The sequence below is a fragment of the Polyergus mexicanus genome, unplaced genomic scaffold (assembly GCF_030449975.1).
Source record: "Polyergus mexicanus isolate NDT 795.1 unplaced genomic scaffold, iyPolMexi1.0 SCAF_9, whole genome shotgun sequence".
Lineage (NCBI taxonomy): Eukaryota > Metazoa > Arthropoda > Insecta > Hymenoptera > Formicidae > Polyergus > Polyergus mexicanus.
The window spans coordinates 1,755,376-1,769,416 of NW_027223329.1; the positions used below are offsets into that span (position 1 = coordinate 1,755,376).

At 34.4% G+C, this 14,041-nt stretch overlaps 2 protein-coding genes across 5 annotated transcripts in view; one reads left to right on the forward strand and one right to left on the reverse strand.

The window, feature by feature from the left end:
• LOC138936577 (uncharacterized) lies at positions 1–5,879 on the reverse strand. 2 transcript variants are annotated; one of them, XM_070302105.1, is made up of 4 exons: positions 4,921–5,879; positions 4,143–4,270; positions 3,625–3,765; positions 1–1,345 (listed from the first exon to the last, which is right to left on the reverse strand). In XM_070302105.1, the coding sequence occupies exons 1-4, from the start codon at positions 5,156–5,158 to the stop codon at positions 359–361; spliced, it is 1,494 nt and encodes a 497-aa protein (XP_070158206.1). In that variant the 5' UTR covers positions 5,159–5,879; the 3' UTR covers positions 1–358. The 2 variants fall into 2 exon arrangements, with proteins under 2 accessions (XP_070158206.1, XP_070158205.1); XM_070302104.1 differs by having other exon boundaries at positions 7–1,345; positions 4,143–4,312; positions 4,921–5,856.
• LOC138936580 (C-type lectin 5) overlaps positions 4,927–14,041 on the forward strand; it is a 23,546-nt gene continuing 14,431 nt past the window's right edge. The window contains exons 1-4 of one of the 3 annotated variants that reach the window (XM_070302112.1): positions 4,927–6,057; positions 6,218–6,498; positions 7,835–8,090; positions 8,703–9,260. Coding sequence is in view for 2 of the 3 variants with exons in the window: in XM_070302109.1 (XP_070158210.1) it covers positions 8,843–8,850 (8 nt within the window). In the remaining variant the exon portion in view is untranslated. Of the gene's footprint in view, positions 6,058–6,217; positions 6,499–7,088; positions 7,193–7,834; positions 8,091–8,702; positions 9,261–14,041 lie in introns of those variants that run through there. The other 2 variants (XM_070302109.1, XM_070302111.1) reach the window with 2 other exon arrangements.

Genomic DNA, 14,041 nt, shown 5'->3' on the forward strand with positions numbered 1-14,041 from the left:
GATAATTAATGTTCTATTATTTCATTAATTTTATCAGAAATAGTCTGAATTTCTGATAAACTGTTTCACACATAACATATTTGGAAATACTTGTCTCACTTCCAACAGTCATTCAAATGAAAATTACGCATTTTCTACGATTCTTGCGATTTTATAAACATACATAAAAATTAAATATATATAACAATAATAAAAACCTTAACAGTGCGCTCATAGATACGTGGTACGATGCGTTGAGGAATGTATTGAATGCTGGTAGAAAAAATCAGATGCGACTTTCATGGCGTATATACATTGATGTAATATTCCCATTGAAACATGATCGATTGTATTTACGATAGTCACGAGTTTCCTCGAGTTAGTATCTCGTGTCCGCGACGTGGTGGTGATCCCTCGACGGCCGATGTTTGTAATAACGATCGTAATAGTTCTCCTTTGCCGGGTATCTTGTCGGATCGACGTATCTACCATCGACCGCAGCATCGCGGCTGTCCGGTGCAGCGTAACGGCTGTCGATCTCGCGGTTGTCCATCGCATATCTGCTGTCCACGTGTTCCCTACCGTCGATGACGTAGCGCCTATCCATTTCACGACTGTCCGCCATGTATCTGCAGTCTACTTCTCGACCTGGATCGACCGGTGGATGCCGACTATCCGGATGTCTCGCGTCCGCGTAACGCACTTCCATGGCGTATCTGCATTCGGGCGCCGCGTAACGGCCGTCAACTTGATCGTAGTAGCATCGTTGCTCGTACCCGTAATTGTTGTACCTTCCCTTGTCGGAGTACTGCTGCTCCGGACAATTGTCGGCGACCGGATAAGCGGCCGCGCGTCCCTCGACGCCGTAATATCTCGGTCCGTATTCTACATCGGACGGCGGATACGCGGAATTGGCAGCGGGTGTCGCGGCAACGGCAGTCGCGTGTGGAGGCGCCATATAGCTACGGGAGTCGTAGGCGGGGGATTCCTCGTAGACGGCGTAACCTGGCTTCTCGTTGTAGGCGTTATACGCTGCTTGCTGCTGGCCACCACCGCCACCGCCACCGCCACCGCCACCGCCACCACCGCCTTCGTACTTGTACTTGTTATCTTCGTAAGGATAATTCGGGGGATACGACGGATAGTGAGTGGTTTTGTAATCGTACTCCGAGTCGTATCGAGGGAGAGGCGCGCTCGGAGGTGGAGCAGCCTCGGACGATGACGATGACGAGTTTACGCTGGCTACGTACGGCTTCGACGCCGGCACTCGGCGATTGCTCGGCGTGTGCACCGGTATAGGTCGGTAGCACTCGTTACCGTGCTTACCCGTATCATAATGACGTGCCATCATTAAGCCATCAATATTCTGCAACCAGATTACACCAGCCCTCGACAATCACATACAGACTTGAATCGATATGTTGAAGCACACATACGCATTCGCTCCGCTCATCGCAGCTCAATGTAGTCGCGTCAATGTAGTCAAACTATGCAATCGGAAATTATTTCGATCTCCGGCCGATCGTCAAATGATTCGCAGTGCAGAATCTATTCGCGAAACTCGCGTGGCACCCACACACATATACACACATACACGCGTAAGATTTGCGCTATTCATTCGCGAGGTTCTTCTCATTATGCACTCGTTCAGCGTCGCTTCACAAAATCTTTCCACGTGACTCATACTTGTTGGACTCTATTAGGTAATTATTTGGATAATCGTAACGATGTATCGCGAACTTCGCACGAGTATTAAAAATATCGTTCCTAATATTTCCCGGAACTCGCGCAATTTTGCAAGACTAAAAGGAACTTTATCACGACCGCTTCATACGCGAATACGAGATCTTGCATTTACATACTCCAGCACACCAAGTCATACCCATTACAATATTTGATGCATCCACAAGAAGATACGCGCTCGAAAACGTGAAAATATTTACTTTTTCTTTAACACGATTACGCTCTCTCAATATGCGATACATTCTTTCTCATGATATTCTCATTCACGTAACTCAAAATATTACGTAATTTATCAAATATTTTCATTTTTCAACATAAAGATAAGATCGTTCGATGACTTTTTTTTCTTCGTTATTGAGATCAAAGCTTGTGAGAGTTTCGCCACTATTAAGAAATCTTGATAAAGATAATACACACGACTCTATTTAGAGCTTGATATAAAGTTGGGTATGTTTTATCGCGAGTCATTTCTCTTTGACAAAATTATTAATCATTCCTCTCTAAAGAGATCTCATCCCATACCGTTTAGAGAGACACAAACATACTATGCTATTTACGTATTCATGCAAACACGTTATTAACATTGCTCTCTCCTTGGCGCGCTCATACAACACACTCGTATAAACATACATTCATACATACAGACAATTTGCATTCTTCCTATATAATTTCACCACTCGTCTCTCACACATTCATCTATTTATACCACAGCGAATACGCCCCGTGTGTATATATATATATATATATATATATATATATATATATATATATATACATATATATATTTATATATAAATGTAGTATATTCAAAGAGTGTAAAAAAACATTGACATTTACATTTCATGATAAATGGGGATAGACGAGAAGTCTACAAGATAAGATATTATCCATGTGATCGTAAGCTTATCAATTTTAATTTGTTGTCTCTCACACAACATTCCATCATCTATTTAAAATATCATACGTGTGCTTAGCTTATATCTGTACATACTCTCAAATGTAAAGATATTTACAAACTGATGCAGGCAAAGCTTTAAAAAGATCTAACTGAAAAATTAGATATTACTTTATATTTTATCTGAAAGATGTATCTATTACATTTTTAAATAAAAAAAATCCTTTTAACCGTTTTTCAACATTAAATAGTTGGGAAAGAATTCAAAAACAGAGCATTCGTTACAATTGATGTCAAAAAATAAAAAATTTAACTTGTTTTTATATATTCATTCAATATTACATGCAATATCATATAGCCAGCAATGCTTCAGAAATGATTCATTCTATTTCAACAGACTGAGATAATTTGGGACTAAACATATAAAAAGTTATTTTTGTTAAAGATGTATTCATAAGTTTTGCTGCAGAGCTATCTTATTTTAGAAAATATGTACAGATTAAAGTCATATGTATCAATTGAGGGAGAAAATATATCATTTCAAAAACAAAACAGATCGATTGTTTAACAATATCATGCACAATCTGAATTTTCATTTAATATTTATTTAGATAACAAATATGCTATATATATTATTATTACAATAGTTATACTACAGCAAATTATATATTAATGACTGATCTATTATATTAAAGTTGCATTATACAAATTTTATTATCCGATAGCAACAATAATAATTTCAATCATAAAATAAAAGCAGTACACATTGCGGAATGATTGAACGAAAGAAATGTTAGATATAACAAGAAATTTCAACATAGCTATTATTTCAAAAGTGCAAAATATTCTTCAAATATGTTTTCTATTGCCTTTAAAATGATTTATTCACTCCTGATTTAAATATGCATCACACATTGATTTAACATTGATGTTCTTACGTATTCGAGGAAAAGCGATATAAAATAGCAGAAAAAATTATAGAATCTGCAAATAAGTTATATTCTTACCTTACTGTTGGGAACCTTGACATCGCACCATCTGCCATCTATCATATGACGTTGAGCGAGGCATCTCAACTGCGATTCATAACTTCCAAATCTAATAAAGCCAAATCCTTTGCTTTGCCCGGATTTTGCATCTTTTTTTACCTACAATAAGATTTTAAGACTTTAATATGATCTTTTATAATTAAATATTACATTTATATAAATGAAAGAATGTAATATTTTACTTTTTTTGATAATTATCTTTACTTTATTAGAAATGTAATTATAAATATTTAAATTAAAATTATTCATTAATAAAAAACCGTTAGAAAATTTATTGTTTTAAAAAGATTCTTTTATTATTTTTTTACTTAATTAGCCTTATGAGTATAGTGTTATCACACTTACTCTTATCTAATAGATTAGTAAGTTTCAGATAATACAAATGTTAATACTGCCAAAATTCAGGATTCTTTCATGTTATTCTTCACGCCGAAGCGCATGTTTCAACAAATGCGAATACAAACGATAAGACTCACCTGAGCCATTAAAACTTCACCAAACGTTTCGAAATACTCGCGCAAGTTCTGTTCGGTAGTTTTCCATGGTAAACCGAGTACAATCAAGTCAGTGCAACGCAACTTCGTTTCCATTCTTTTAGTCTTAGCTGTGGAATTTTCCAAATTGTCATCAGATTTACGTTTGTTCTCTGAAAAGAGATAATAGATGTTCATGTCTAACAACTTGTTACTCACAGAGAAAGAAAAAATAAAAGAAAAGAGAAAGAAATAGAGAAAAAAAGAAAGTATAGCTTGCTTTTCGATCTCTGCACGTTATCCTTTAATACTCTTCAACATTTCAACAGATGATTATAGTACAAATAGTTACGAGCTGTAAAAGTACAATTCCATCTATTTTCATTACAAAAATGGGCAAATACGGAGGAGTATCTTTGAAACAATAAACATTTCATTAAAATATGAGTATTTCAAATATATATATATATATATTTTTTTTTAAATGGTAATTATTTTTAACAAATAAATAAGAAAAAAGAACATCATCCCCATCAAACGAGCCCGCTCCAGGATGATCTCATTGTAAATAGACTACAACAAGAATCTCGCAAGAATGTTTAATTTAGCGTTTCTCGAATGCCCGACAGATAGTCATCACGTCGTCACATCCTCCGTATTCGTGGCGACTCTAACATTGACGCCACGAGTACGCGCAGCGCCACTACGTTATAAATATACTACACAAGAATGAGAAAATATATATATATATGTATATATATATATATATATATAATTATACCTTTGGGGAACACGCAGAAGTAGATCGCCTTGCCCCAGCCGTTCTCTGGCGGATGCAGACGGCCGTCAACCAGTCGTACGCCGCGCATCGTTCGCGATTCCGGATTGCGATACTTGAGGCCGCAGGTGCCGGGAAACTGGGCGGACAGGGTGGTGAGCAGGAGCGTGGTGTCGTCCTCGGTGGGCAGCTCGATGGGCTCCTCACCCTCGTCCTCGGCAACCTGGATGTAGGACGACATGTTGTCTGTCGTGTCGATCGTGCGGATGATACTCTGAATCCAACGGATTTGGCGACGACACTGTTTCCCTTGGTCGTCTTCTCGCTTCTATCGACGCGTGCTCCCCTTCTCGCTCGCTCCCTCTCAGTCTTACTTTCTCTCTCTCTCTCTCTCTCTCTCTTTTCTCCGTTTTTCCCGATGTTTCGCCTTTCGACACGTTTCTTCCTCGAGTTTCGCCCGTCAGTCCTCGCGCGCGAAAAGAAGAATAGAAAAATTAAAACTCGCTTAAAATACTCTCGCAATACAACAAACACACACGCGTTAAGATCGCTCGCACCCAGTCACGCAACACCGCACCTCTGTCTCTCCGTTCTTCTTCCACGACACGGCGGCGCTGCCGGCAGCGCCACCGGAACCCCGTCTCCACGCTACGATATGTCTAAAGAAGAATCTCGCTCGGCGATTTCGATTATAAGACAGAAGGACGCCGAAAATGCTGTTATTAAAAAAGAGACGCGAATCGCGACGCGAAACTCGCCGGCGATCTTCTCCCTCCGTTGATCTCCTCGCGTCGCGCGCGGTACCAGCTGATCGTCGCGGATTGGCGTCGTGCAGACGCGTGCGGCGGCCGAGGGGCGCGTAGGAATACATCTGTCGAACGCAGCGCTGCGCGCAAATGGCGACGGCCGGTCGCGTATTATCGATTTTCCGGCGGCGAACCTTTCGAGCCGCGCGATTCGTTCTTACGAAATATCTTCTTTTTTTTTCAGCCACGAAAAAGCCGCGCCAAATAATATAACAATAATATAACGTAACACTCGAGTTTTTCTTTCTATCGCGTATCACGATCGTAGCCATTGGAGTTATCTCGAGGCATGAATTAAATTGATCTATGTATGCGTTCATATGTATTATACGAGGTATGATATATTGATAGAGATAATGTTGATTTTTTTTTATATTTGCAGCTAATGATTATGTCATCAATATATATATATATATATATATATATAAAGAAAATTTTAAGAATAATAAATTATAAATTTTTATATTATATATTGTATTATATAAAATTTTTAGAACTTTATTATCGATCGTAGGACATGTAAATTTCATACGAAACTGCAGTGTCCGAATTATCACATATACATGACAGCATTTTAGAAAATAGTTCCGGTTATAATAATGCGAGGACGCCACGATAGATATTTTTAGCCGCGAGAGAGATCATATATTTCTAACGCGTGTAAGAGATTCTCTGGAAATTATACTGAATTAAATATAATAATAGACAATACATCCTGTGGAAGATTTATAAAAACTTTGAAAAAATTTGCTCATCTCTTTAAGATAGACTACAGGTATACTATTATTATATCATGATTAAACTTATATCTCGTTATTATATCATTGATTGTTAACTTAATGGCTACATAAATTAACATATCATGTCGAGACGGAAATACACTTTATGGAATTTTAATTAAATTATTCTTAGTTCTATTAACATAACTATATATCAAACCGTATGACATCGCAATTTAAATAGAATATAATCGTAGATGTCTCAAGTAACCATGTAAAATCCTTGAATATTTGTATAGATACTTATCAATCAATTATATTTTGCGGTGTGTTAATTCCTATCGAAAGACCTTTGCTACTTTCGTGTAAATTAAACATGCATAGGATGGCATAAATCCCTCTATGGTAAAGTGGCAAAGAGAATATAGTTAAAGTTTTCAACATCGTATCATGTATTTATTATGACAAATTGCAATGTATTGAAATATATGTTTTGAATAATGTAATTTTCGCAGAAATTGTGAAGAGTTCATTACATCTCTCCAATATAAGAGAAAGATATTGAATTAATATCTTCGAGTTATGAATGCAATAAAATAATCGAAATATTAAACATCCATAAAGTATCGATTTTATAATGTAAGGACAGACAAACGAGTCAATGGAAATTTTATCATAAATAAAAAGATATTCGAGGAAATTTCATTCGTGCAAGAAGAATTTTGCAAGCCGATAATCTTTGTATAAAAGGTTATTATTTAACATCGATAATTAGTTAAATTCGGCTAAAAATTAATAGATGTTGATGAAATTCATTTTTATTATCCATGCAATCAGATTTTAATGAACCTCATAGTTTCTAGAATTAAATGCTCGATGCTTATCAAATATAAGCCGTCTAAAGATGTTATATTATCATTATCATTAATATTGTTCAAATTTATCAATTATACTGACGAAAAATTAAATGCCAACACTAAGATGGGGCTATGCTAAGTAAGTGAAAATTACATAGAATGTTTGTTTACACAAGTATTTATTTTTATTATATTTTTAAAATTTTTTTATATATATATTATTTATTTATATATTTATTATTATATATATATATATGTATATATATATTATATATATAAAATTATAAAAATAAATAATATATATAATAAAAAAATAATAAAATGTAATAAAAGTAAATATTTATGTATACAAACATTCTGTGTAATTTTTATTCATCTAGCATAACTCCTTGGTGTTGGGATATCATTTTCCGTCAATGCATTTGTTATATTTTTATTTAGAACAGAAATTACATATAATGTATTTGCTACATTTTGAATGTTTGTTGCACATTACTTACACCACTTTTCATATAATCACTTATAACCGTTATAGGTCTCGTTAGACGATAATTCTATTGCAAAGATACAGCTGTAGCAAACGTCAAATCAAATATGGCAAGTGTGACTTTAAAAGTTGATGCTACTCTATGATCGTAAGAAGAGAACTTGAAGAAGCGAGAGGACATCTCGTAGCCGCTCTTTCAAACGGTGAACGACTCATTGTATGATCGGAAAGATATTTCCCAAGGAATTGTCATCTTGACTACTAAATGCTTGCATAGTCATTACGCCGTTTTATAGTCCCGGTCGTAAGTAGTTTTGGTGTCACGAGGCATGGCCTTTCGAATTATTCATCAGCAAAATAATAATCATTTGCTATAATAGAAATATACTGTAACAAAATAAAAGATCAGATGTATTCAAACGAGACAGATTCCTTTCGTTGAATGTTAGACTTTAAAATGCCTTTTTCGATACAACTATTTGTTCTGATAAGCACTTGCTTTGTTTTTTTTTTTTTTTTTTAATATTATTGTAATATAAATTAGCAACTGCACTTTTTTAAGCTTGACATTATATTTTCAAAACTTTTCGATCCGATCGATAGTTGCATAACAGATACTCAAGAGACGGATGGTCAGATTTTTCGTGATATCCAGATTTTAAAATGTTAATATTGCCATTTAGATGAAAGCTTGATGAAATCCGTTTCAATAAACAAAATTGACTGCTGCTATCGTTCAAACGAGTCAATTCAATGTGGTTATATATAATTAATGCAATAAATATTTAACCGATTCGATTACGATTATTAATGCGATTGCATCGATAAAATATAGTGTTGCGTAACTTGACATTTACTCGAATCAGGGCGACTATCAATTACGCTTATTCAACGAGATTTCTTTCTCTCACTGCAGGATACAACGGATCGCGCTCTCGGAGATCGTACCACCGGGACAAGAGGAGATTTTCGAAATGACGATGACCATCGACAAATCTCGCTTGGTGGGAGCAAAGACGAAGAGGACGAGAAGGTGGACGATAATGCTATCGCTGTATGAACCGGTATGTACAAGTATAACCGCGACGTCGCTGAACAGGTGGGGTTCCTACCCCACCTGTGGAGGACCCAGCGTCTACCTGATGAGGATGATGCCCCGCTCTGGTGGGAGGAATTTAGGTTACTCGTACCACTAGGGAATGTGGGCCGACTATATACCGGCTCATCGCGACCGTCCGCCAGTTCATTCCTTTCCCGTATTTCCGATTCATCGGATCCTGCGCTACGCACTCTCGGCCCCTTGATACCTCTTATCGTCGTCGATCGACTCATCGTTTGATATCAAAGTCTTTTTCTCGTAGCTGTCGTCCCTAGGTAAGTCCGAGTAAGGGAAAAAAGACGACAAGCCAGAAAGAAGAGAATCATCGACTATCTTCGAAACTTCACAGCATCCTTAAGGACCGCTTCTTCTTTAGTAAGTAAAATATTTTATTCGAGGATTATCAATTTAAATTTCGATGCTGCTTGATATCGACGTCTCAATATAAATACAGAATAGAGAAGTAATCGACTAAAAGTTCTTCAATTATTTTTATTTCAAGATTTCAAAGCAAGAATGAAATAAGCTTATAAATTATAGTAGTTTAGTTTCCTCTTCTCTTTCAATGTTTAATTATTTCTGCTAAAACAATTTTAATTTAAAAATCAGTTTTATATATTTCAACAATACTCTAAAAAAATTTGTAAAATAGTAATATGTATTATATATTGTATATTAAACGGAGTCTCTATGGCATTGACGCGTGGAAAAGAGGAAATGTAAGGCATAAGATATCTTTCTGTAGTTGCAATATTGAATATTGAATTCATTGAAGTTATACAGGCCTGATATATTTTATCAATGCGCATGCGTGTAATATATATCTTCCTAATAAAATTATTAAAATACTAAATATAACGTTTGATAACTCTAACTTACTAAAGATATGACACAATCATTTATATAAACTCGGGAAATTTCTGTCCTTGTTAGAGTCTTCCTTATTTCGGACGGAGGTGCAATACGTCGCGTCGAGAGAAAGAGTATGTTGCATGAGAATGTAATGTAGTAATGTTGCGCCAACAATTTACGAGCTTTTGTTTAGTTAACGCGATTGAAAGTTACATCTTATTGTTAGTTCTAATACGTTACTCAATTCTCGATTTATACGGGGTGATGACAGGATGTTGCATTTTAATTTCAAAGTCATGCTCTCGCTATATCCGATAAATTATATATTAAAGCCAACAAACTTTTCAATTTTTGCACTAAAAATGCGCAAAAAACTTGCGTAACTGTTTGATTATAATGCGGGATACGATAGAATATCTGACATTAATTTTAACAATGGATTTTTCGATAGATTTAATGTACTTCCTTGACAAAAAATTCGAGATTTTAAAATACTCAATATTAAATTCTTATGTAACTCCGTTTTAAACGAAAATTCTCGGAAAATAAAGTGCTATTTTTTTTACAACTAAAAGTTGTAATTATCTGTATGTATATTATTTGTTATTAACTTTTGTGTAGTGAAAACAGATCTGTTATATCGCGTAATTATGTTAATAATAGGTAGAAAGATGAACGATATTAATTTTCATATTGACAGAAATGACATTTCTTTTAACGAAGAAAGCATGCAATTAGAAATGATATTCACGTAAAAAGAGTCAATTAGATAAATCTGTCCCAGTTTACTCTTTAACCTAATTTAACAAAAAATCTTCTTCTTATGTTAGATTTTTTAATATTATTTTAAATACAAACTTTCCTTAAAAAAATATAGAATGTCTATCATTTTTCTGCTTTAAACTCTCTTCAAATCTACTTGCGGATTTTTTTAAATTCTTTTCGCCTTCTCTCACTGCTTTTCATCTATGATATCTATGTCGGTGCTAAACAAATAGCAGCGTGTATTGAGATTCAAGATTAATATTCTCGCGTTAATCTATCTTATACGAGGTCTTCGATTTATTAACGAGATAAGTAAACGGTCGCTCGTGAAAGTTTATATGCAAGGTGCCGCATCCAGAGTTGTAAGTAACGGATCTACTCGATTTACCGTCCGACAACACGTGGACATTTTTACGATGCTAACATCGCAGAAACGTGTAAACTACGTGTATTTGATGGATGCATTTGAAATAATAATAACGTTGTTATAGATACAAATTTGTTGCATCGATAAAACGATAAAGATCTCGTATTTAAGGCCGGATTTATACGCGAATAAGCTAAATCTTTAATAAAAGCTTGTTTTTAAATTGCTTATAATAAAAGAAAAGCTATTTATGCTGATATCTTGGCTTCTTAGTTGATTAAAAATTAATATCGAACAAAGTACTTGTCGTTAAAATTAATATCAGATATTTCTAAATATTTATATATACGTAACCGTTTTATAAGAAAAAAAGTTGTTGTAAAAATGATTTGCCAAACTTCCGCAAGTTAATAAGTACCGAACGAATGATTCATATTATTCGAATCATGTCAATGCATTATTGATTGAACGATTCTCTTTTCATCATCTTGATGTGGCCGCGTTTCGAAAGTACCTTCGAATCGCCAGCCAGTCCCTCATCTTCAGTAGCGTGTCCTTATTTCGATTGGCTTTGTTCTGTTCTACATGCTTTCTCGCTAATTCCGAACGTCGAAGAGTTATTCGAGTAAAACGATGCTTATCAATTTTTTTACGAGTGACGGATTATCTTTCGATGTTAAAAAGAGAGTGTCTAAATAAATCTGTATAATAAAACGTTTATTTTAATAACAATGCAGATTAATTTAAAATTCCAATAAAAATTTTATATTTATAAAAATAAATTAGTAAGTGGAAAGAAAATAAGTTTGATAGAGAAAAACACTTGTTATTAAAATAAAAATCTAGGCATTGAAAATTTTATAATAAAAATCGAATTTTCTTTATTCAATAAAATTGATAAAAAGCCAGATTCTCCAAATTTCATGGGATCCAAATGATCTCGATCCCAATGATTTCAATTATCGATGAAATATTAATAAATAACACCGTAAAGTTTCTCTTTACATCTTTACATGCCGTAAATATACTTATTTTTATGATCTTTGAACTTTAAATTAATTCGTTAACATTAACTGATTTTTACGAATTAGTAACGGAATATATTTAAATTCTTTGAATTATTAAAATGTTTTGCGAAATCGATGCCAAAATACTCTTACATCGATCGTTTATACGTTGTTTAGGTCAACTATGAAAAAAAAAAAAAAAAAAAAAAGTATAAATTGCCTCTCACCAAGGGAATTTAAGATTCTTAATGATTATTTCGAAACATATCTTTTTTCGTATCAGAAAAGTTTCCTGATATTTTATCCTTTCTTACTTTCGCGCGGTATCTTCAAATAAAATTGCGCGGTTACGTAAACGTAAACGATCGTGCGGATTACCTGCGCCTGCATCTATGTATAGATACTTTTATATTCTTAATTTATTTCGTTGTACATATAGGATGCTAAATACGTTATTTATGCAATTATTTACGCAAGTATTTCCCTAGTGATCTGTCACCTTTAAAATTTTCTTTCACTTGCATTATTTTGTCGCGCTTTCTTGTATTTTTCTTTTCGAAGATTTACGAAACAGAGATTCTCCCCTGATTTGTATAAGCATTTAATGTATCGTAGAATAGCTCGAAATAAGAAATATTTTTGTGCTTTGTTGCAATTCCTAACATATGACAAGTCAATGGAAAATACAATAGCATTAGTGAAGTAATTTTTCATTTGCCATTCCATTCATCACTCGGGTTAGTGAAGTAATTTTCGCGCTTTTAAGATAATTGCGATTTTTACAATACCTTCTCATACAAAGCGACGAGTGGAAATCGTACACGATTCTACACTTAGCGCTATCGCAAGATTTCGACACTTTATGTGGGTAAAATGAGTTGACACGATCCCCCCCTTTTAAGAGAATCTGCATCGCACAAAACAAAGCAAGAGAAAAGAGATTAATATCGTTTCTGTGAACTAGGTAGCATAAAGGTGTAATTACCATCAATGAATCTGGCGAATCTGTAAACGCGCTTTTTTGAGTGTATATATTTGATGTTTTTTTTTCAGTAAATATTAATTAATCAAAACGTTTTAAAAAAGTCAATGCAGCATTACTTGAATTTTTTATCTCGTCGTTTTAAATTATTCTTTATATTATTTTTATATTTTATATTTATTATCTGTTTGAAAGAGAGAGAGAGAAGGACCTTTGAATAGAAATTTTTTCAACTGTCAAATCATGCGTTGTTGATTTAAAAATATATTAAAATATAAAACTGTAGGATATATAAAATATATAAATATATATATATATATATATATATATATATATATATATATATATAAGAAATCAGAGATAAATTAGAAATTAATTTTAACATGTATGGTATAGTGTTTAACTATGGTATATTCTAAGAATGATATTCTGTTTTTTAATATCACGTAATACTTGTATTCGACTATAATAATTTAAAATAAAATTGAAATATCTTATATTATAGAAAGTTAAAAATAACAGCGATATAGAAATTCAAAAGGATTAAAAGAATAAGTTATATCAAATAGAGATATGCTGAAAAGAGAGAGAAGATTCTGAAAGCACGACAATTGATGGAAGTAATTATGCGTCATATCTTTCATTAAGAGAAAGAAAAGTGAAGATTATCCAATTGATTCGGTATAATTAAGGATTGAAATTCGACGTTACTATCTCCTGCTTTTAGATCCCCGATGTGACTCACGAGCACATTTCTACTTAAGTATCAAGTAGCAAATCCCCGATAGCGCTCAGACGACGGGAGTCATTAACGAAGTAGACTCTGTCTCTTTTTTTTTTTTTTTTTTTTACGGTCTTGATTCGTCTCGTTTTTGCCGAGCCGGATTCCCCAGAATCCAGACACGTTTCGTAGTACGCGGACCAACATCGACGGTACCAACGTTGCCGTTAACAAAAGTCCACCTCGGACAAACTGTAAGAGACTCCTGGAAGAGAGCCGGCTGGACGTAAAGCCGGCCAGGTAACGGTTACGACGCGATGTGGTCCGCACACATACGCGCATGTGTAGAGGCATACGCACATTCACTATTTAGTGAGTGTCGTTATCCTACACCTACGGTTCTCATTCTCATACTCATTCTCATTCTCGTTCCTGTTCGCGTGAATGGCGCGATGGCCGCGT